This window comes from Myxocyprinus asiaticus, chromosome 19, assembly GCF_019703515.2.
Source record: "Myxocyprinus asiaticus isolate MX2 ecotype Aquarium Trade chromosome 19, UBuf_Myxa_2, whole genome shotgun sequence".
NCBI classification, from domain to species: Eukaryota; Metazoa; Chordata; class Actinopteri; order Cypriniformes; family Catostomidae; genus Myxocyprinus; species Myxocyprinus asiaticus.
In genome coordinates, this window is record NC_059362.1 from 17,860,074 (window position 1) to 17,884,828 (window position 24,755).

The 24,755-nt window shown below is 38.2% G+C and overlaps 1 protein-coding gene across 1 annotated transcript; it reads left to right on the forward strand.

The window, feature by feature from the left end:
• The first annotated feature begins 199 nt into the window (after positions 1-199).
• opn7a (opsin 7, group member a) lies at positions 200-24,528 on the forward strand. Its single transcript, XM_051645636.1, has 6 exons — positions 200-394; positions 11,033-11,117; positions 17,536-17,698; positions 19,638-19,765; positions 20,609-20,943; positions 23,653-24,528. Exons 1-6 carry the CDS (start codon positions 392-394, stop codon positions 24,289-24,291), a joined length of 1,353 nt encoding a protein of 450 aa, XP_051501596.1. The 5' UTR covers positions 200-391; the 3' UTR covers positions 24,292-24,528.
• Positions 24,529-24,755: the final 227 nt, after the last annotated feature.

Consider the following 24,755-nt stretch of genomic DNA (forward strand, 5'->3'; position numbering starts at 1 on the left):
TGTGTGTGTGTAAAGGCACGGGAGGCTGCATGGAAATAACTGTGCTCGCGCGCTGTAGTCAAATGTATATGGGTTTTACTGAACTCACGTGAGGCGCATCAGGCATTCAATACAACTGCTCCTTTACAGAAAGAGGAGTAGAGGGTCATTCACAACTCGCTGTGTATCCATGCGTTTGCGCACACTCTTGCGTAAAAATTCACTACGCGCGGACTGATCACCGGAAGGTCTGATCTCGCTTTTCGTCTCCCACTTGCATCCATTCGGTTGCGCGTTCCGCCGCGATGTGGGTCCGAACTGCGGAGCGTTGACAAATGAACCGAGGAAACATCACGGATCAAGCGGTGTCCCTTCGGCTTCCCGAGGAGAGGCGAGGCTGACGGCTTCTTTAATGGTAGGAGAGTGGGGGTGATTTTTGGAGATGTTAAGTAGGATATATCAAACAAGGCTGTTGGAACCCAATTTGCATTGATGGAATTTTCCTAGTAATTAAATTGAATGTGTTCTGAGCATGTGTATAAATAACGTGCAATGGGGCAGGTGTAGAGGCGAGAGTTTGGTGCCGTGACACTGAAGCAAAGCCAATGGATAAAATGCGCGCCGTAAACCAGAGGGTCTGTCGTGGTTCTTGCGCTTTTCTTGTCAATTTTGATGCCCCACGTTGGCGTTCTCCATGCATACACCGATCAGCCACAACATTAAAACCACCTGCCTAATATTGTATAAGTCCCCTTCGTGCCGCCTAAACAGCGCCAACCCGCATCTCAAAATAACATTCTGAGATGATATTCTTCTCACCACAACTGTACAGAGTGGTTATCAGAGTTACCATAGACTTTGTCAGTTTGAACCAGTCTGGCCATTCTCTATTGACCTCTCTCATCAAGGCATTTGGATATTTTTTGTTTTTGGCACCATTCGGAGTAAATTCTAGAGACTGTTGTGTGTGAAAATCCCAGGAGATTAGGAGTTCCAGAAATACTCAAACCAGCCAATCTGGCACCAACAATCATGCCATGCTCCAAATCACTGAGATCACATTTTCCCCATTCTGATGGTTGATGTGAAGATTAACTTAAGCCCCTGACCCGTATCTGCATGATTTCATACACTGCACTGCTGCCACACTGTTGGCTGATTAGATAATCGCATGGATGATTGTTGGTGCAAGATGGGCTGGTTTGAGTTATTTCTGTGTCCTGGGATTTTCACACACAACAGTCTCTAGAATTTACTCCAAATGGTGCCAAAAACAAAAAACATCCAGTGAGCGGCAGTTCAGCGGACAGAAATGCCTTGTTGATGAGAGAGGTCAACAGAGAATGGCCAGACTGGTTCGAACTGACAAAGTCTACGGTAACTCAGATAACCGCTCTGTACAATTGTAGTGAGAAGAATAGGTGCTCAGAATGCTATTGTGAGATGCGGGTTGGCGCTGTTTTGGCAGCACGAGGGGGACCTACACAATATTAGGCAGGTGGTTTTAATGTTGTGGCTGATCAGTGTATACCCTTTAAACTTGTTGATGGATTGTTATCTAGCCCCACAACTTATGTGATATAATTTTCCCATGGTTTTGGTCATATTAGTGAATGAAAGAAATCGAAGGCTTGTGCACTTAGTGAAGCAGTGTTGCACATCTCTTTGCATACTGCTCTAATGAAACTCGTTCCTAAAGCAGTTTTTTAATTATAATTATTTTATGTATTTATTTAAACACTATGATCTTTTCTTCGAGTCTTTATCTGTCATTCTGTCCTTCTGTCCATCTTTCTCCTGACTTAAATAGCTTGGTTATACCAATTTTGTTATTACTTTGCATATTTTAAGATTGCGGGTTGGCGCAATCAGGCACCCCAGGCGCTGCTCATGTCGCCCATGCCTAAATCCGCCCCTGCTGTGCGGGGATTCTCAGACTCAGCACCCGGTGATGGAGAGGTCTGGCAAGGATGCTTACTGTAAATGCATTTTTTTTTTTTCCTCCTTCACCCATCCCTGACTGCAGCCCCTCCTTCAATAATGTAGTAAATTGACATAGATTCCTATAGAGCTCTTACAGTGTAGCCCAGCATTTCAAGATTATATTTCATTGATGCTTATATGAGTATGTCTGAAAATGGGGTGTGCCAAAATAGACAAGTAGATGATTATATTCAGGCATGTTTATGGCATCGTGTCTAGGCTGTTTCTTTGGGACCAAATGTAATAGTGTAAGAATCAACTATGGAAATCCCCATATTGATAGACTATTTATCTAAATGTTTCATTGGCATATATACTGATACTAGTTCCACAAGGCCTTGTTAAAAATCCCATGAAATTGCATGATGAGCATGAACCTTTCTGTGTTGACGAATTTCCTTTTGAAACAGGTGTAGGCGGGACATATCGAAGGGCTCGTCCCTTTTTATAAACAGCCAACAGGCTTTAATTTCGTTACAGCCATGAGCCATGATTTGTTATTTGTTAGTCGGTTGCAGGTGGTATTTGGGGGAGGGGCTTTCTCATTCTAGAGAGCATTTGATTGGGCAAGAATCTGTGTAGTGTGAGATAAGTCATCAATACTTTTGTTCTGTTTTCCAAGAAAACTATTGTGCATTTTAAATGTGTAGTTTGGCTTTTGGTCCATGTATATTAGCTTTGAAGTCAACTATTTATTAGTGTACTCCTAAAGTTGAGAATATAAACCTTGAAGGAATATTTCACCCACAAATGAAAATTCTTTCATCATTAGTCACCCTCATGCCATCCCAGATGTATATGACTTTCTTCTGCTGAACACAAACAGAGATTTTTAGAAGAATATTTTTAGCTCTGTAGGTTCATACAATGCAAGTGAATAGGTACCAAAATTGTGAAGTTCCAAAAGGACATAAAGGCAGCATAAAATAATCCATCAATCTCCACTTTCACTTTCTTCTTTTGTTTTTGGCGATTTGCATTCTTCGTGCATATCGCCACATACTGGGCAGGGAGGAGAATTACATTAAATAAAGACTTAAATATTGATCTGTTTCTCACCCAAAGTGATTGCATTGATTCAGAAGACATATATTAAACCAATGGAGTTGAATGGATTACTTTTATGCTGCCTTTATGTGCATTTTGGAGCTGAAAAATTGTGGTACCCATTCATGCATTGTATGGCCCTACAGAGCTGAGATATTTCTAAAAATCTACATTTGTGTTCAGCAGAACAAAGAAAATCATACACATCTGGGATGGCATGAGGGTGAGAGAATTTTCAGATTTCGGTGAACTATCCCTTTAACCAGATTAAGCTTCAAAGCTAATAAACTTGGACTAAATACCATAAACTGAGAGCTGAGTGTGCAGAATATCCTCAGTTTATACACAACAGTCTCCTATCATCTCATGTTAAATTCATGGAGATGTGAGGTGGAGTTTTCTCATTATATTAGTAAGATGGAATGAGTAATGTATGTGACAGTCTGTAGATGACAGTACAACACAAATGAGAAAAGCACACTTGCTTCTTGGAACTGACCTCAGTGCAAATGGATTTAGATTCAGTGGGGCTTACTGATATGTAGAGAGTGGGTTGGTATACATAAAGATTGAGTTATGAACGCATATCCGATAGGACGGTGGAGATGTGAAGACTTTGCCCAGACTAATCTGAATGAGAGAGCATTGTGGTCCCTTCTTTATTAAAACAAAGATAGCTAGGCTAAGACCCCCAGACCTTTCCCCTGTGAATGGCTGTGCATGTATGTGTGGGGAGGGTTGGTTGGCATGTTTGCATGAAGAACTGCATTCATATGTATATTTATGTGTCCTTGTGTGTGTAATCAGTAGATGACTGTTTTGTTGGCTGATCCTCATCTCTCTGCTGAGGTTTTCACAGTGGAAGGCCGTGATGGAATGGCAGGTGAATAAGAAGCAGTGCTAGATGTTGCTAGAAAAACAAGCAACTTGGTCTTAAAATACAAGGCCTAAATTAGTGACTTGCCACACCAGAATAAGCTTAAAGGCACACTACGGAGAATTTCTAGAATTTACATCCGCCACCCTATTCAGCCCCGTCGACGTTCACGGGAGAATGTGCATGTAAACGCTTTCAGTGGGAGGCGGTGATATAAACACAATCAGATTCATCCGTGTAGAAGCAGTGCTGAAGCATAATGACAAAAAAAGTATTCCTCCACAAGTAAATTGCAATGTTATATTTCAACCACAGATGTCGACAGAGAGCCCAGAATTCCATAGTTACCTTTAAATACAGTCTGATGTTATGAAAGTTATTTGACTGTGGCTGCATTTTTGCTAAATTATATTATGTGTTTCATGACACGTATCACAGCTGTTTTAAGGTAAAATGTCTTTAAAAAAAGCAAGCTAAATGTTCTTCCAAACAGATTAGGTTTTTAAGGTTAATGCTCCATCGAATTTTAAATCATCAAAACATAACTCTCTATCCTAAACCTTAAACCCAAACGTAACCAATAGTGTCAGAAAAGCAAGTGTGAGATGGAAAAAAATTGCTGAAGCAACCATGTCATTCTGTAGTGCTTCTATGACAATTTCAGCTCACATGTCGACTCGAGTACTTTTTAGTTCGAGGTGCGAGCATTCTTCAGCTTAACCCCTTAAACGCATTTTTGGGCTGACGCCTGACATTTTTTACACTCAAATTTAAAAGCTCACCATTCAAACATACTGTAGACTAATTGCTAAAAAAAATTGTCTCATTTAAAAAAAATAAAAAAAGATTAAAAAAAGATTCATAAATAATATTATAAATATTTGCAATCTTATGATGAACAGAAAGCATTTGTTGTTGTTGTTGTCCTAAATTTTTAAGCATGAAATTCTGGTTCTGTTAAATCTTTTTCCCTGCAAAATTCTTTCATTTCATTTCTCTAGATGGCATTTTTTTTCCTCTATCACCTTCCATCACAATAAACAGATCTAAAATGTAGGTGGCGCACTAACGCATCTCACCTCTCACAGATGTGCTCGTCCATAGACATTCAGTCTATTTTTCAGTTCATGCTAATTTTCAGTTCTCTGAGTGGACTAGGAGCTCAATCTAGGTGTCATTAGAAAGCTGAGATCCTCCCCTTTGTGATTTTCTCAATAGTTGAAAACATATTTTTACATGCATATGTTTTTCTAGACATCTAAGAGATAAGATTTGGATTATTTACCCAAGCAAGCTCACAGACAAGTTATAAATGGCTCATTTTGAAGAAAACTGCCTAAGGTAAGAGCAGATATAAAGTGTATGGCTAACTGGGACTACAGCAGCAATGATCGGTGCATAAAAGAGACATTTGTCATATTGAAATCATACTTAAATTTGTGATTCTTTTGAGGATCTTTCAGACTGTGTTATTAGGGCAATACAACTGTACAGTCGTCCTTCCTGAGAATGTGAGCTTTTATTTGATGTATGATTTGTCTATTTAAGTGCTATGTGAAATTTTTTTATACTCATATTATTATATCTACCACATGACCTCTAGGTGGCGCTTATTTGTGACACAGATGTTTTCAGGCCTTATTTAGTTATTTTATGTAACATAAATGCAAAAAGGATGGTTTTCTATGAAAATGTCAGATTATTCAAATACCCCGTATGCCTGACTTAGGTATCCGGGGACTTTAATGTTTTAAGTGTAAAGTTACTTCTCGATATATCACTGGCGGGTCCATAGAGTTTAACAGAATTGTCAGTAAAATCATTACCAGTAACTTCTGATTATTCATTAATTTGCATCAGTCTATTAAGATCTTCATTAATTACCCTAGTTCTGAGTTTTGTCTGGCTTTTCAAACATAATCTTGTCATGGGATAGTAAGGGAGGACCCAAACGCAGAGAGGGCTTTTATTAACTAAACAAAATACAAAATCAAAAACAAAACACTCACAAGGGAGATGAAATAACTGAAAACAAAACAGAAACTTGAACGACCAAAAACACTAGGGACATGAAACAGAGAACAGACTAGCAAGCTAACAAAGTAGGACTGGGGTAAGAATGGACTCTGGCAGCCACAGGACTGGGATCAGACTGGGCGGCAGCCACAGGACTGGGATCAGACTGGGCGGCGGCCGCTGGCGAAGGGTCAGGCTGATCCTGGACTACCGCTGGACAGGGGTTTGGCTGACCGTAGACGGCCTTTGGACAGGGGTCTGTCTGGCCATGGATGGCCTCTGGACTAGGTTCGAACTGGTGGGTGACCACTGCGGTGGCCTGGACCGACTGGTAGCTGGACGCTGGGAACTGTAGGAGATCAGGCAGGGCGGCGGCCACGGGGAACTGGACAGGCTCGTCGACAGCCTTAAGGAACTGAACAGGCTCATCGACGGCCACAGGGAACAGGACAGGCTCGTTGATGGCCACAGGGAACAGGACAGGCTAGTCGACAGCCTCAGGAAACTGGACAGACTCGGTCCTTGCTCAGTCAATCCCCATTTTAACTTTCACATTCTTCTTGTGTTTTTGGTGATTCACATTCTTCATGCATACAACCCCTACTGGTCAGAGAGAATAATTTCTAGCAAAAATTTACTTAAATGTTGATCTGTTTCTCACCCACACCTATTAAATCGTTTCTGAAGACATTGAGATAACCACTTTAGTCATATGGATTACTTTTATGCTGACCTATGTGATTCTTGGAGCTTCAAAATTTTGGCACCCATTCACTTGCATTGTAAGGACCAAAAGAGCTGAGAAATTCTTCTAAAAATCTTTATTTGTGCTTTGCTGAAGAAAGTCATACACATCCGGGATGGTACAAGGGTGAGTAAATGATGAGAGAATGTTGGATCGTGTAAGCCTTGTTCAATTCTTTTAGTAGAGTAATGAATAAGAGGCATCAATAATTGCAAAACCATTGGCTTCATTTCGTTATGAAGTATTTTATGTTTGGGTAAAGTTTTCATCCACATGAAACTTGGAGTGGTCAGCAATTTGCTTTATTTGTAAAGCTAAAAGCTATGACCATCTTCACAACATCTCAAATTATATATATATATTTTTATTCTTAGTGCAAAGAAAAATATTTGTAAAACAAACTACTGTGATTTTTGCTGTGATTGGCCAATATCAGTGTAAACAATGAAGTGATAACGACTGTTGTGAAACTTGACAAATTCTGTATGTTCTTAGACATGTAAAAAGCATTTTAGTACATAAGCAGTAAAAGCATGATATTTCAGTTTCAATTAAAGCAAAAGATGCAAAATAATGGTCGATTTTCCATTTTTTTAGGATTAGTCGACTCTAATATACTGTACATACAGAATGTGTTTATGTTGCAAAATGAATTTTACATGGCTCGTTGTACGTATTGTGGCAGTTTCCTGGTGAAATGAGCACTAAATATGCTACAACAATGGATTTTATTCCCTTTTACACAAATCAGAAGTTAAAGAGCAGATTATCAGTTCATAAACACTTTTCGCCCTGTTCCTCACACAATGCTGTCTCATGAAATCAAAACACTTTTATTATAGTAAAAAGAACTTGTAAGGTGATCCATTTTTACATTTGCATCATGGACTAAAATAATATGTTCTTCATTTCAGTTTTTTCTGAGCAGTAACAGTATTTTTTAGTTCTGGTTTCAGTGTTCCGCAGCCACCTTTGCTAATGGTTAGAACTACATTAAAGAACGGTTAATAATGTTCCGTTTTAAAATGACAGTATTCTGTACAAAGGGTGGATGATGTACCAGTTTCAGTGTTGCCAGATCTCGCAAGTGAAACAAGCGACCTGGTCTGGAAAAACAAACTCAAAAATAAGGGACTCAAACAAACAAGTGAAAGTAAGCAATTACATTTTTTCCCATGAGGGGGAACTGTCATCATAGAAATTGTAATAAGCATAGTATACAGCATCCTATCTAAAATGTTTTTTCAATAAATGTATTCTTAATATTAAACATATTCCCCAAGATATTTCAAATATACATCTGGCCATCTAAAATCAATTAACAGCCTAAATCTCTCTGTCTCCTGCATCCCCGCACACACTGCGTTTGTACTAAACGTCACCTTATACGGGTTTAATTATTTTTATTTTTTAAACCTTGGTGTACCCACAGAGAGCACATAGACCATGTTTTTCTGGAGCTTATAAAGTCCTAAATCCTCTTTATACTGCCTTAATAACCAACATTGAGGTAAAACAGAAGGGAGCACACACACATTGCTCTTGGCTCTTTTGCTGTAATAAGTCATATGAAACCAAATATTATCACAAAGTAAGGCCTAAATGAAAAATAAACTGTATGGATAATTTAATTCTAACTACAGATCTGGTTTCCAGTCAAAACCCAGCAGCATCAAATCTGAATTAATGCATCATATCTAGCAACACTTTACTGAAAACTTATAAACACTGAGACATTTACGTTTTATATCTATATCTATATCTATATATATATATATATATATATATATATATATATATATATATATACACACACACACACACAGTTGAAGTCAGAAGTTTACATACACTTAGGCTGAAGTCATTAAAACTCATTTTTTAACCACTCCACAGATTTGGCAAGTCATTTAGGACATCTATTTTGTGCATGACATGAGTAATTTTTCCAACAATTGTTTACAGACTGATTGAAAATCTAAAGAAATCAGCCAGGACCTCCACAAGTCTAGTTCATTTTTGGGAGCAATTTCCAAATGCCGGAAGGTACTACGTTCATCTGTACAAACGATAGTATGCAAGTATAAACACCATGGGACCACACAGCCATCATACCGCTCAGGAAGGAGACGCATTCTGTCTCCTAGAGATGAACGTAGTTTGGTGCGAAAAGTGCAAATCAATCCCAGAACAACAGCAAAAGACCTTGTGAAGATGCTGGAGGAAACAGGTAGACATGTATCTATATCTACAGGAAAACGAGTCCTATATCAATATAACCTGAAAGGCTGCTTAGCAAGGAAGAAGCCACTGCTCCAAAACCACCATAAAAAAGCTAGACTACAGTTTGCAAGTGCACATGGGGACAAAGATCTTACTTTTTGGAGAAATGTCCTCTGGTCTAATGAAACAAATATTGAACTGTTTGGCCATAATGACCATTATTATGTTTGGAGGAAAAAGGGTGAGGCTTGCAAGCCGAAGAACACCGTGAAGCATGGGGGTGGCAGCATCATGTTGTGGGGGTGCTTTGCTGCTGGAGGGACTGGTGCTCTTCACAAAATAGATGGCATCATGAGGAAGGAAAATTATGTGGATATATTGAAGCAACATCTCAAGACATCAGTCAGGAAGTTAAAACTCGGTTGCAAATGGGTCTTCCAAATGGACAATGACCCCAAGCATACCTCCAAAGTTGTGGCAAAATGGTTTAAGGACAACAAAGTCAAGGTATTGGAGTGGCCATCACAAAGCCCTCACCTCAATCTGATAATAAATTTGTGGGCAGAACTGAAAAAGTGTGTGCGAGCAAGAAGGCCTACAAACCTGACTCAGATACACCAGTTCTGTCTGGAGGAATGGGCCAAAATTCCAGCAACTTATTGTGAGAAGCTTGTGGAAGGCTACCCAAAATGTTTGACCCAAGTAAAAAAATTTAAAGGCAACGCTACCAAATACTAATTAAGTGTATGTAAACTTTTGACCCACTGGGAATGTGATGAAATAAATAAAAGCTGATATAAATCATTCTCTCTACTATTATTCTGACATATCACGTTCTTAAAATAAAGTAGTGATCCTAATGCCGAGTTTACACTACATGATTTTAGCCCTAAATTTCCACTCGCCAACAGTTAATGGAGATTGCAGACAAAAGCCCGAAATCAGAGGCAAATCGATGCTCGCTCACGCGAGTGATGATCACTATGTGTGAATTTTCAAAGGTACGTTGCAGATGCCCGAGCTTATATAGCTTAGCAGCTTATATATCTAGACATGTCTGCGACTCCAAGTCCTGCAGTGTGAAATGTGTTTTGATGTGTCATCCGCAGCAGCTCCCTGAACCCAGTCTTATCATGCATCTGTTTGTGTAGTGAGCACAATAATATAGTTTCTATCAGAATAAATTGGCTTAAATCGAGTTCCTATTAGAATAAATTTGCATACACATAAGCTTTTCAATTATTTGAAACAAAAACATAGCACAAACATGTCCTTGTCGAGCCACAACACCAGCAGGCAGCTACCTGCGTTCATTTCAAAATTATTTATTTACCTCTCTGCAGAACAAACAATCCTTACTGCCCGCATCTCCCCAACTATTCTCTCCTCCATATTCTTTTCTTTCTTTCTTTTTTTTTTGCTGCAAATCAGCACACAAACAACTTGGATTGCAAGACCACAATGTTTAGAGGGAAAAACTCCAGTCTCACGCGTGATCTTACGTCATGTCCTGTATCACTTATCGTGTGCGTTTTGTTGTGAAACATAGATTGGAAACCAGACAGAATTGTCGGGGATTCTTCCAAATGAAATGTTTTGTAATGTGTGACCCCCTGTCATCGATCCCTCGTATAATGTGCAAACCACAGCAACTTTAAGATACCCCATTACAGACAGAGAGTTGTGTAGTGTGAAAAGAACAGCAATTCAATGACTTTGAAAGTCGTATAGTGTGTGGGCAGCATAACTGACCTAAGACAGGGAATGTTTTCTACGATTAAATATCAAGAATTGTGAAAAACTGAGTTTAAATTTTTTTTACTAAGCTGTATGTAAACTTCTGACTTCAACTGTATATATATATATATATATATATATATATATATATATATATAGTATCTGGATTAACGGTGGATTTATATAGTAATAATATATAGTTGTCAAACAGGTCTTCAGCATGTCACGGAAGGCTACATCCACAAGGGTAAGGAAGCAGGTTTTGTTTATTTAAAACTTGATAGAGCATTAACCTTAACCTCATATGTTTCACAAGAACATTTAACTCACTCTTAGTGCCACTCTTTAATTCAGGCTCTAATTGTCAAAATGAGTCCGGCATTACACTGAGATCTATGTTTGTGTGTGTGTGTGTGTGTGTGTTACAGATGCGAGGACTGGACAACAGCACCTTCCAGTCCAGCATCCCAGTGGCTGCTGACATCACAGTGAGCGTGTTTTACTCCCTGTTTGGTAAGAGATTAAATTAATTAATTTATCCGATTAATCTGGTGTTTTGTGAATTCTCATCATGCTTGTTTTACAGGCCGTAACAGAATTAAAGGTCTTCCTTTTCAGTGCAGAGCTTCCATTTAATCCTAATACACGTCTACCATTGGGAGCAAGAGTTAGATTGCAGAGGCAATTATATGCTTATGGTGGTACAGCTGAGAGTATTAGCATCCTGTGTGCTCCGATGTTAACATGAGTGAGTTAATTAATAGAGTATTTTTTATTTTTCATGGTTTCGTGTCAGTATGAATGCGATTGTTTGCACATGCATATAAGACAGATTGGGTTTGTGATCAGAGCCTGCCAATACTAACTGTTTTCACTAAAAAAAACAACTCTGATAGCATCATTTTGATTTCCATGTGCTGTCTGCGTTGTTTTAGCACCCGATTCACTCAAGGAATGCAAATCAGGTAATATCCCACACAAGCCTTCAAATTTGAAACTGTCTGTCCAATCTGATTGCAATTTGCGATAAAAAAGAATAAATGGACACAATGCCACATATACATAGACATGCACATGTGTGTACTGTACATGTGGGGAAGAAAGAAAGGAAAGATTGTTATGTGGTGATAAAAAAAAAAAAAAGAATCTCCATTGGGCTCAAGTGGGTCATTCATTTCAGAAAATGAACAGACAATATCCCCCTTAAAGATTTCTGATAAATAGTGCATATAAAATTATTAAACTTCGTAAACCGTTGTTTTTTTTAATGTTCCCACTGAGCAAACATTTCTTTAATTCATGTGTATATTTATTAAATATATTTCATTTTTTGAAAATTATGCTTTAATACCTTCATGGAATAAATTAGTATATTTGGCATCTTATGTTTAATTTTTAAAACATCTGAATATCTGCCAAGCACTTGTGAGTTCATATGAATGCTAATTTTTAAATGCTGCAGTGTACTTACCAATTTTTCTTGTTACCTCATCACATCAAACATAGACATGTACAAATACAATATGCACATATATGTCATACATCTTTGGCTGCTGCATTGTGTCTCGTTGTTCCAACGTCAATTCGTTAACATAGGCTGTTATAATGTAGTCTGTTACAATAAGTAAAAAAGAGGGCATAATCAAAATATAATGCATAATATGCTCAGAACGTGTGTCTTCGTTCTTCCTTTAGGTTACCGTAATAAGCTTAGTAAGTGCGCACCACTGTTTCTGAACTGTGTATCTGCAAACCGCTGTTTACGTGACGCCATAATCATCGCGTTTTTAAAATGCAGTGTTATGTTGAAAATAGTTTTGAAGACACTGCATTTTGTTACATTCAGCTGTGCTCCATCTAGATGTTTGAAAGTAAGATTTCGCCTTGTGTGTGTGTGCGCGCTTCTCCAGAGTGTAGAGTGCCATCTCTGCCCCGGACAGAAAGTCACGCTGTGCTCTGTTGGAGTTTGTTGGTGTGATGATTCATGCTTCTTCCCATTTAAGTTGGAATTTTAAACTTCATACTGGGAAAACTGCAATGGAATGCCACTTTATGTTGGACTTACAACTTGTGTGGAAATCTTCAACTCTGATTTCGCTGAGATGCTGGTGTGTCACGCAAATATGTCGGCACCGAAGTAGATTTACAGTCAATGATAAACCTTCACTTTTATTAAATAATATACATTAATGAGTCAACATTTCTACATGATACGACAATAAAACCTGTTAAGAAAACGTGTGCAGAAACAGATGTTCAAAACACGGTGGATTAACCTTTCTTTTGATTATCGTAACCCTGTAGAACAAACGTTAGCATTGCAGCATCGTTTATCAGTTTGGCTGCTATGGACGTCTCTGTTGACAATCAAGGTACCACTGAAAATCACAATGTAATCATTGCTGTCACTTCCGAGTACTCGGGTACTCGAGTACTCGTGCCCATCCCTAGTTTTTAGCTGAAATAACATGCGTTAAAGTTAATTTGCCCCTGCGTAACATAAATGTAGCTATGTATTTTGGGCCTTATTCATGAAACTCTCGTAAATATATTAGTAAATTCTGAGTAATTTGCGCGTAAAATTTATCTTCCCGAAAACGTTCCGCCGGATTCACAAATTCTACGTACTACGTACGATTTGTTAGTAAAATGTGCATGTATTAGTGAATTCCAAACATTCGTAAAGAGGGGGCGTGTGCACGTTCATTCACAATTATCATAATCCACGGCCATGAAAACGCTCGCTAGTAAATGCTTTTAACATCTGTGCGGAACAGTAATAAAAACGTTTTTATGAATGAAGTGCATTCCCATCGTAAAATTTTGATTTAGCAAGCACAATAGCGTCTCAAAGAAAGTGAGGACTTACTGTCACTGCATGTTTTTGCTGATATATGAGGCTCTTTTGTGAATCAAACAGTGCAAGAAGTCAATACAAATGGTTTGACATGAATGTAAAACATTTTCAGTTCATGCCGAGAGGAGGATGTCCACCACCATTAACCTTCTCTGGTTCAGTTTGCCGCGCATCGCCAGCATCATTTGTGAAACAGCTCTGGTAAATCATGATGGTAACAGTGATATACTTGCAACTTTTCTAAAAAAAGATCTTTGATGAAACGCTGTATGACACTAAAGATTTGCAAGCTATAACAGTGTGCAGACTTTTCCTATTTTTCCCGTTGTTTTTTATACGCTTCAGCCCGCGATGTTTATTTATTAGTTTAACAGCAATAGCATTGGCCATACGTCATCAGCTGAACGTGATTTACTGATGCCTATACTGGTATATTATGAAACCTAAATTATAGAGCTCATAAAAAAATAAATAAAATGTAATAATAATTATTCTTATTCTTATTATTTGTTTTAAAAAACATTTAAGGTTAATTTCACTCATTTATTTAGAAGTAAAACAATATACTACTTATTTAATTCCATCAAAATGTAGTTATGGCAGTTTGCCTGAAAGAACACAACACATTCAGATGTCTTACGCACGATTGTAAATTTTGTTCGTACCAACTAACGTTTAGAAAATACAAAAACTTCCATGAATCTGAGAATTTACTTCAGAACGGCTTTATGAATGATTTACACAAAAATTTGTTCTGCTCGGGTTTCATGAATGAGGCCTTTTGTGTTTGATCTTACCCTGGTGTGCACTCTTTTTTTTACACATCCTTTCAAAAGTCCTTTCTTTATGATTGAGTGCTTGAAATGAAGGTTACACCTATTTCTATACACAAAGCTTGTGTGTGTGTGCAAGCGTGCCCATTCCATGCTCAGATTGGTTTTGATGTGATGTTTCTCTAGCACAAATATTATAGTCTTTACTTTAAAATGCAGTGTGGATCTCTCCAGAGTTCATTGATAATTTATGTGAAACAAACTGTCTGTGGAGCACTACAGAACATCTTACAACCCTCCAAGGTCTAATTTATTTATTTTCTTACAGTACATGAAAGCTACTTCCATAGCTCGTTGCTGCTTGATTAAAATATTTCGAGATTGGTTGTTGTAGAATCATAATTACTGGATGCGCGTAAAAGACCATTTTGGCTAGCAGATTACAGAACAGAAGGAATTGGATATTTCAACAAAGCTCAATTTTCAGTAAAATGTTCTCATGAAGTGGTTAAAATTGAATGGATGTTATTCTTACGTGGGCTGCAATGTAGTGTGACATTGCTAAGCAGTTTTATCTGACGTTTTTCTTTAAAAAAAAAATCCTTATTCAAATCCGAGGCAAACACTTATCACAGTAATTAAAAAATAGAGAAGCCACATTTGGCAGCGATTATAACTGATAACTAAGTATAAGTCAGGGGTTTTCAAAGTCTTAAACAGATTTTACTTGATGAATTTATCATCAATCTCCGCACCTCCCTTGACAAGCTTTGGCGCTCCCCTGGGGAGGCGTGACTCCCAGTATGAAAACCGTGGGTATAAGTCAACAGAATTGTTCCTAACGTTTTTACAATATATATACCACAATATGTAATATGATCAGACCATTCTTTATGTGTGAGACTAACACCTCATAGAAACTTTGCCATGGGAAACTTTAGTGATGATGGTACTCTTGCCAATGTTACATGCATTAAAGCTTAACCCATTTTATCACCTTAGGGAGGTAAACCGAGGTCACAAGCTTAATTTGTGTGCAGTCTGTGCACTGTGCCTTCCTTTAAAGTATGGATCAGACAGCATTTTGAGGTTTAGGCACTATGGGTGTAAGTTTGATGAGACATCTTGGCAATATATATGGTTTGCATTCTAGAAGGAGATCCAAGTAAAATTTCTGTCAGATTGCTTAAAAGACCTAAAATGCATTTATGATAGTCCTTTATGATGTAGTCTCACAAGTTGAGACAGGTGAGTTGTTATCCCATAATCATAAAATCTGACAGGAAAGGAATGTCCTCCAAATCATTGTTTCCTAAGTGAAAGTCTCAACTCTAGAGGCTTGAATCAAGTGTAAATTATGGACATCTGTGATGCAATATCTATAAAACAATGTTAGTAAATGTATAATACATTTTACACACAAAAAACAGTCTGAATTTTAATATTAAGCTATTTATAATTGCTTGTTTCTGGGCATTTCGTAATAACACGTTTGTAGCAAAGTTGAACATAACATCATTATTAAGATAATGATATTATTGAATAATTACTATAGACATGATATGTACAATTATCCATCATTCCTCAGGATATATAGCTATTGGTTTACCCACATGTGTTTTTACAATGAATGTCTTTGTATACTGTATGTGATTTTAACTGCAGAATTATTTCTATCAAAATATCTTGAACATGTTCTGTGATTATGCTACCAAACTGGTTCAGACATACAGTGGCAAGAAAAAGTATGTGAACCCTGTGGAATTAGCTGGTTTTCTGCATAATTTTGGTCATAAAATGTGATCTCATCTTCATCAGAGTCACAAGTATAGACAAACACAATGTGCTCTAGCTAAAAACACACAATATCTTTATTGAACACATCCCATTAAATGTACTGTGGAAAAAGTAAGTGAACCCTTGAATTTAAAAACTGGTTGATCCTCCTTTGGCAGCAATAACCTCAACCAAGTGTTTCAGATTGATGCTGCAGATTAGACCTGCACAATATTCAGAAGGAATTTTCCTTAAAGAACTGCTTCAGCTCAGTCATACTGATGTCTGGTGTTAGCGGCTCTCTTGAGGTCACTCCACTGCATCTCTATTGGGGTAAAGTCTGGGCTCTGACTGGGACACACCAAAAGGTGGATTTTCTTTTTTTGAAGCTATTCTGTTGCGGATTTACTTTGATGTTTAGGGTCATTGTCCTGCTGCATCACCCAACTTCTACTGAGCTTCAGCTGGCGCACAGCCACCCTGATATTATCCTGTAGGATATCTTGATAAACTTGGGAAGTCTGATTTTTCCCTCTGATGGCAAGCGGTCCAGGCCCTGAAGCAGCAAAGCAGCTCCAAATCATGATGCTCCCTTCACCGTACTTCACTGTTGGGATGATGTTTTCATGTTGGTATGCGATGCCCTTTTTATGCCATACGTAGTGCTGCGCGTTTTCCCCAAACAATTCAACCTTATTTTCATCAGTCCACAAAACATTTTCCCAGTAGTGTTGTGGTGTCAGTGTGGTCTTTGGAAAACTTCAGGTGCACTGCAATGTTTTTTTTTTTTTGGAAAGCACTGGCTTCCTTCATGGAGTCCTACCATGAACACCATGCCATGTTTTATGTTTTCTCATTGTCAGATAACCCCCATCACATACTTTTTCCAGTCTGCACTGTGAATGTTTGAATGATGTATTCAAAATGTTCAAGAACAATACAATACTTTTTTGTGTTATTTGTGAAAACAGATTGTGGTTGTTCATTATTGTAACAGATCAAGATCAAACCAGATTTTAAGACAAATTTATACATAAATGCAGGTAATTCCACATACTTTTTCTTGCCACTATAATTATCTTACTTGTTGGGATATAGCATGCACACTCTGTACACAATAGATGGATGATGAGTTGTTAATTACATTAATGACTTACATAATTGCTTTATTTCCCCACACTCTGGATGCTTTCCTAACCATGATCCATGTTATCCCAGCTTGTTTGAGAATGTTCCCGAAGAGCATCTTGTGTTTCAGTAAAACCAAGGAAATATGACCTGTATCACAATGAGTTAACATGGCCAGTGTCACAAACTTGCATTCGATTAATGATCGAGAAATTGTGCGGAATCTTTTATGTCAAAAGGTTTCTTTGTTTTCAAATGTCCAAAATTCTTAAACTTTGTGTTCAATTCCAGGTTTAAATAAAAAAATTATAATAATAAAAAAAAAAAAGAGAGTTTTTCATAGTGGTCTCAGATTGTTGGACTCGACTATATTCATACCACAATTTCTGTGTTGTAGGTGTTTGTTCGCTCTGTGGCAACAGTATGCTGCTGTATGTGTCCTACAAGAGGAAACACCTCTTAAAACCAGCAGAGTTCTTCATTATTAACCTGGCTATCAGTGATCTGGGCATGACCCTCAGCCTCTTCCCCCTTGCTGTCACCTCTAGCCTCGCCCACAGGTACTACAAAGAGAGAAAAAATTATTAAAGTGTAAAGTAATAAGGTATTGAAAAGACAGGAAAGGGGTAAATATGTTTTTTAGAACAGCTGAGTGGTTACATGTGCATCCGAATTATTGTGCTTTTAGAGCATGTACTAAATTTGATGAAGAACTTCTCGACTGTTGATGAAGTATGTTCTGTATGTATGCAGGTGTGTAGTAATAAATACATTCCCAGACAAACTACATCTGCCATATGACCTATGACTTTCTAACAACAATGGCAAAAAAAAAAAAAAAAAGTACAACTTAAAGGAATAGTTTACCCCAAAATTACAATTACATTTACTCACCCTCATGCCACCCTCATGTATGACTTACTTTCTTCTGCAGAACACAAACAAAGATTTTTAGAAGATTATCTCAGCTCTGTAGGTTCTCACAATGCAAGTGAATGGGGACCAAGCTTTGAAAAGCACATAAAGGCAGCATAAAAGTAACCCATAAGACTAAAGTTGTTTAACCCTTAAATGCATGGTCATTTTCCCAAACACTCTTACATATTCGGGTCTTTAGAGACCCGGCACCTATATCTATCAAAAATGGATGTACAAAATGTCCAGATAGTGTCAAATTTTCAAAATAATTTCAAGACAAGTAGAAAACAATAAAATGTTTTTTGATATATTTTGATGTTTTATTTTCCATAAATAAAGAGATAATGCAACAAATCAGGACAAATCAAGAACAGGATTCATTATTTTCACACTGAAATTTCATGTGATGCAACTGGCTGTCAAACACATATTGAGCTACACATAACACATAATCTACACACGTGTAATGTATTTGTAACTTATGTGTAGCTTATGTATTATATTATGTGTATTTTCTCAGGCACTTGTTGAGTCTAAATTGATATACAACTTACATTATTTCAGTAGTAAACCCAAATGACAAAAGTAATATCATACATTTCAACTGTTGTACGTTAATAAGTTTATTTCGATTTTTGCATTATAATTCCCTCATACTTTGCAATCTACATCATCTGAAGCTGTGAAAGTTTAGAGTGCATCTGGACTGTGAGCTGTGTTTTCTTCCTCTCCTCAATCAGTCGCGAGTTGCAGTGCTACTCTCGTGCATCATCATTAGTTTCATATGATCTCATGTTACGTTAAATGAGATCAAACGACTATTCGACAACGAAAATTTTGTTGACAGTTTTTTTATTTTCAATGTTGTCGATAACGTCGACTAATCATTTCAGCGCTACTTCACACTGCATCCATAAATCAGACTTCTCTTCTTTCTTTCTTTCTTTCTTTCTTTCTTTACAGAAAAAGTTAACCTTTTAAAGTTCCACAATTAACTTTTTTCTCTATTTCTTTAGAAAATCATATGTAGTGGATCTTTAAAGAACCTAGACATCAATACTTGTATCTGAAGAGTATCAGAGTCTAATATGTAACATCAAGACCTTTTTTTTTTAATCTCCCAAGAACCATATAGCCACCTTAAGAAACCCAGAGAGAAAAGTGATTCTTGATGAGAAGAGGGTTCTTTGCTGAACCTAACACTGGGTCTAAACTGGACACTAGCGGCTCATCTTGATGCTTGCAAGCTCTGTTGCAGCTCCTTTAGTGAACTGACACCTGTACCTATTTTTGATGCACTGAACAACTTTTCTAGTCACTTTATTTTACCCTTTCTTCTAAAATTAAATTAATTTATTCATTTTACAAAAAAATACTGTATCATATGCGTGAACAGGGCTGAATTATGGTTCTGCAATGGACATATCTTTGAAGGCCTCCATAACCCAGGGAAAAGAGGGGCCAGGGAACCTTAGTGATAAGCTTGTGTTGTATGCATTGTTGCTTCCTGTGTACACACTGTGTAAGATACAGTAAAGAACCAATTACACTTATTTTGAACAGTACTATTTGTGTTTGCAGGTGGCTTTATGGGAGGACAGTGTGTGTAATCTATGCCTTCTGTGGAGTTTTATTCGGGATCTGCTCTCTGACCACGCTTACTATACTCAGCATTGTTTGCTGTCTAAAAGTCTGCTATCCACTTCACGGTATGCACACAAACACACACACACACACACACACACACACACACATACACACACACATTGGGTCTCATTCATTATCCACGCATACCCATGTATTTGTGCATAAAATCTGTCTGCAAACGTTTTCACATATAATCTGATGGGACAGCGCCCACAGAGCAATGAAAAGACAGAAACAATTGAGACAGTATAAATACATACAACTGTTCTCCAACAGTTTTAAGATGCTTGGAACAACCTATCTGCCAACAACCTTGAAAAACTGTGCGCAAGTGTACCTAGAATTGATGCTGTTTTAAAGCCATTGGGTGGTCACGGCAAATATTGATTTAGTTTAATTATTTTTTTATGTTACCGCACTTTATATTAAATTAATTGATAAATTAAAATTATTCATGGCTTTAAAAAAAAACAAACAAAAAAAACATCCTCACTATGCAAATAAACTCTGCATAGTGAGGAATAGGCATCTCTGAGGCCCAGACATTTTTAGAGCAGAAAAAAAAGAATAAGAAAAAAATCAGTACAAATACAATAGGGTTCCAGTAGCTTCTGTGCTTGGCCCCCTAAGAATCCTAACAAAAACAATAGGGTTTCTAGCCCTTCGGGCTTGAACCCCTAATAATAATAATACTAACGAAAACAATGGGTGCCACAGCATCTTCAGTACTTGGCCCCTAATAATCCAGATTCCTCGAAATTAGAACGAATGTAAAATTGAAGAAAATTTTGTGTGAGAACCTTTTGGCACATATAAATAAAAGCACTTGTACTCAGTTATTAGTTAGTGATACCTCTTATATTTGCACCAATTAACTTGTTAAAAGTTTATTTATGTGTCTTTAGGTAATAGGTTCAGTTATGAACACGGTTGTGTGCTAATAGCATGCGCATGGGCCTATGCGCTCGTGTTTGCTTGCTCCCCCCTTGCTCACTGGGGGCAGTACGGTCCTGAGCCCTATGGCACGGCCTGCTGTATCGACTGGGCCTGGTCCAATCACGACTCCATAGCCCGCTCCTTCATCACTGTGCTCTTCATCGCCTGCTACCTGCTGCCCTGCAGCATCATCATTGTCTCCTACACACGCATACTGCTCACGGTCCGAGAGTCCCGCAGAGCGGTAGAGCAACACATCTCAGCACAGACACGCATGGGCAACATCCAGACTATCATAGTGAAGGTGAGAAATGTTCATATGTGTACTACCAGTCATGATCTTAAAAAGCTTTTGATGTTAAGGTTTTGCTTAACCCATAAAGCAAAAATTCGAGTTTTGCGGTTTTAGTCAGTGTCTATAAGCTGTGAGGTACATATCTCTATGCTTATGTACCCCTACACGTTGACAAAATTCACTTTCAGCAGATAGACACATGCATTTTAAATTATCAGTCTTTCTCTTCTGGGAAAACAGAAAATATTGATGACTCATCTTGTACAAACTAATTGGTTTTGTCCAATCAAATGTTCTCTAGAATGAGAATGTCTCTCCCCCTAATTTTACCTTTAACCCACTAGCAGGTAGCAAATCATGGTTCATTGTTGTGACGTTACTGACAACTGACTATTTCAAAAAGGCAGATGCTATTTTTACACTGGTCCCAGTAATGGTAGATGCTACAGTATTTGCACACCAAGTTAAATACTAACATGTAGCATAGGGGTATCACTGCACCATGCTTATTGTGTTTAATTAGAGTCCCACAGAAACCCTACATCTAAAACTAACCTTAACCCTACCCCTAATCCTAAACCCAACCTGGGGTGCGTTTCCCATACAACTACGTAACTTACTGCTTAACCACCATAGTATGATGCATTGTTGGAGAAATTAACTAGCTAGTCATGAATGTTTCCCCACACCGTAGTAACTATGTCGCACATCCATCGTTCAAACCATGTTGGTTCAACAATATAAAGCTGTCATTAATGATGCTAAGCAGGGGGTGGAGTAATAACTTCTGCAGATATCAAATTATAATTGCTTATTTACACGTACTCCAGAAAGCTGTTTAATGCACGAAAGCTGCTGAAGACACAAAAGCTGTGTACACTATGTAAATGCGACAGATGATTGTGTTGCAATAGTGGTGTTTCCCTTTACCTCAGACTTTGGGATTCCCCCAACTCACTAGATCACATACGCACTCTTCAAAAACATATAAGAACTTCTTTTATGTGTTAACATGGACACATAAGCCGTGTTCTCCGACAGAAGCCAAGTGTGCAAAAGCGTTTTCTCTTAACAGCCTTTAATCCCTTAAACATCTGCATTCATGTCTACGTGACATTTCAGAATGCCACTTTCTGCAAAACCTTGAAATAAGCTTTTTTCTTAAATGCACATAAACATGGTCAAAGTCTTGACAGAATGAAAGAAATATATGGAATGACAGATATAGAAGTGAATATGAAGTGAACATATAGAAGTGAAATGATGTCCACACATCAAACTAACAGGAAACAATGCTTCTAACCACAGGTGGAGAGCTGTAGTTGGAACTACTGTTTCGGGAAACACCAAATTGTTAAACTATGTTGGTAACGATGGAACTTGCGACCATAGTTGGCTAACGATGCTTTTGGAAAACACACCCCTGGATGGCGAAAATGCTGAAGTGTCCTGTATTCACGTGGTGGAAAGTTGGCAATCCAACCCCCTTCAACCCCTGAAAATAAAATCTCATCAGATATGCATGAATCATTAGTGATTTTTTTAACAGCACACTATGACACTGTTATATGGTAGAACCAAGACGTTCTAGCTGTATAAGCATCCAGTGCTGGCTACGGAAGAATAAAACAAACAAACAAACTATCTGCACCAATTAATCAGTAAAACCGATATATCGGTTGAGCTCTATATACACTCACTTAGCACTATATAAGGAACACCTAAAGACCTATTTATTCATGGGATTATCTAACCAGCCAATTGTGTGGCAGCAGTGCAATGCATAAAATCAAGCAGATACGGGTCAGGAGCTTCAGTTAATGTTCACATCAACCATCAGAATGGGGAAAAAATTTGATCTCTCTGATTTCAACCGTGGCATGATTGTTGGTGCCAGATGGGCTGGTTTGAGTATTTCTGTAACTGCTGATCTCCCGGGATTGTCATGCACAACAGTCTACCAACAGAATGGTTCCAAAAACAAAAAACTCAGTTCTGCGGAGGCAACACCTTGCTGATGAGAGAGGTCAACAGAGAATTGCCAGGCTGGTCAAAAAGGCTACGGTAATTCAAATAACCACTCTGTAAAATTGTAGTGAGCAGAATAGTATCTCAGAATGCACAACACATCGAACCTTGATGTAGATGGGCTACAACAGCAGAAGACCACGTTGGGCACTTTATTAGGACTATAGTGTTCCTAATAAAATGCTCAGTGAGTGTATATCCTACTCAAACTTCCTGTTTCAGTAGTAAAAGTTTCAACGCGGCTTAGAAAACTGTGCTTGTCAAGCAAATTCACAGTAGACAAATATAAATAGTGTCTACGTTTGAATTTCTATACAAAACTTTATAAATGGATGATATGGACTGGATACTGAAGGAGAAGCAGCCAACAAGTGTCCAGCATACTTGCTTCATTACTGTTTAAAAATCATGTCAGGTGGCACCTCACGTAGTTGGTTGAGAGAATGCCCTGAGTGTTTAGAACAGACATCTAGGCAAAAGGATGGGTACTTATAAGCTAAAATATAAGATACACTATTTGTGTTGTTTCATAGTTTTGATGACTTAACTATTCTAAAATGTGGTAAATAGTAATAATATAGAATGAGTAGATGTGTCCAAACTTTTGACTGGTACACATAAAGTTTCTATAAGTAGTGCTGCTCTCTTTCTCATACTTCTTTCTTGCATTTTTTCTATCTCTTTCCCCAGCTGAGTGTGGCAGTGTGTATAGGCTTCTTCACTGCATGGAGTCCGTATGCACTGGTTTCTATGTGGGCGGCGTTTGGCCATTTCGATGACATCCCACCCCTGGCCTTCGCTGTACCTGCCATGTTTGCCAAATCCTCCACCCTTTATAACCCGCTCATCTACCTCTTGTTAAAACCCAATTTCCGCCACCTCCTCTGCAAGGACATGCGCTCTCTGCGTGGGTTTTGTGTGCACCACTGCCTTTGCAAATGTTTTTCACGTTGCAGTCTGCGACCCCTGCAACGACGAGCCCAATCCATCTCCGAATCAATGGGGGGGCCTGTAGGCCCATGTCACTGCCCTTGTGAGAGGTGCAACGACCCGTTTGAGCAGTTTAAACACTACCCACGCCTCTGTCCGGTCAACGTTAACACTGTGCAGTTGTCTCTGCAGGACAGCACCGAGCCGGAATTAGAGCCCGAGCTAGAACGAGGATGCAGAATGGTGAAAGAACGGAGACCAAATAGCCAATTAATGGAGGTGAAGAAATCTGTGCGAGTGATCGTGAGGGGTCGGAAATGCTCAGAGATTGACAGTCTGGAGATCACCTTGGAAACGGTGCCTGCTCAGAGCAAAGCTGCCAAAAACGCCAAACCTTAAGACCTGGGCCTATGCATGGTATATGTCTCAGAAGGGAGTAAACAGACTTTCACATATGCCTCCACTAAGAGAAAATATTGTGTGTGTGTGTGTTGATGTGTCTGTAAAAGATTTCAATGATTGTTTTTTAATGTTATGTTTTTGTAAAACAGAGGTTTCATACAGAAAACTGAAACAATATTTTGGGTTATTTTAGTTTTTTTAGCACAAAGAATTTTTAAACAAAAAGTGTTATGCATGTCCTTGAAAATATCTTACTTAAATAGTGTCTACGTTTGAATTTCTATACAAAACTTTATAAATGGATGATATGGACTGGATACTGAAGGAGAAGCAGCCAACAAGTGTCCAGCATACTTGCTTCATTACTGTTTAAAAATCATGTCAGGTGGCACCTCACGTAGTTGGTTGAGAGAATGCCCTGAGTGTTTAGAACAGACATCTAGGCAAAAGGATGGGTACTT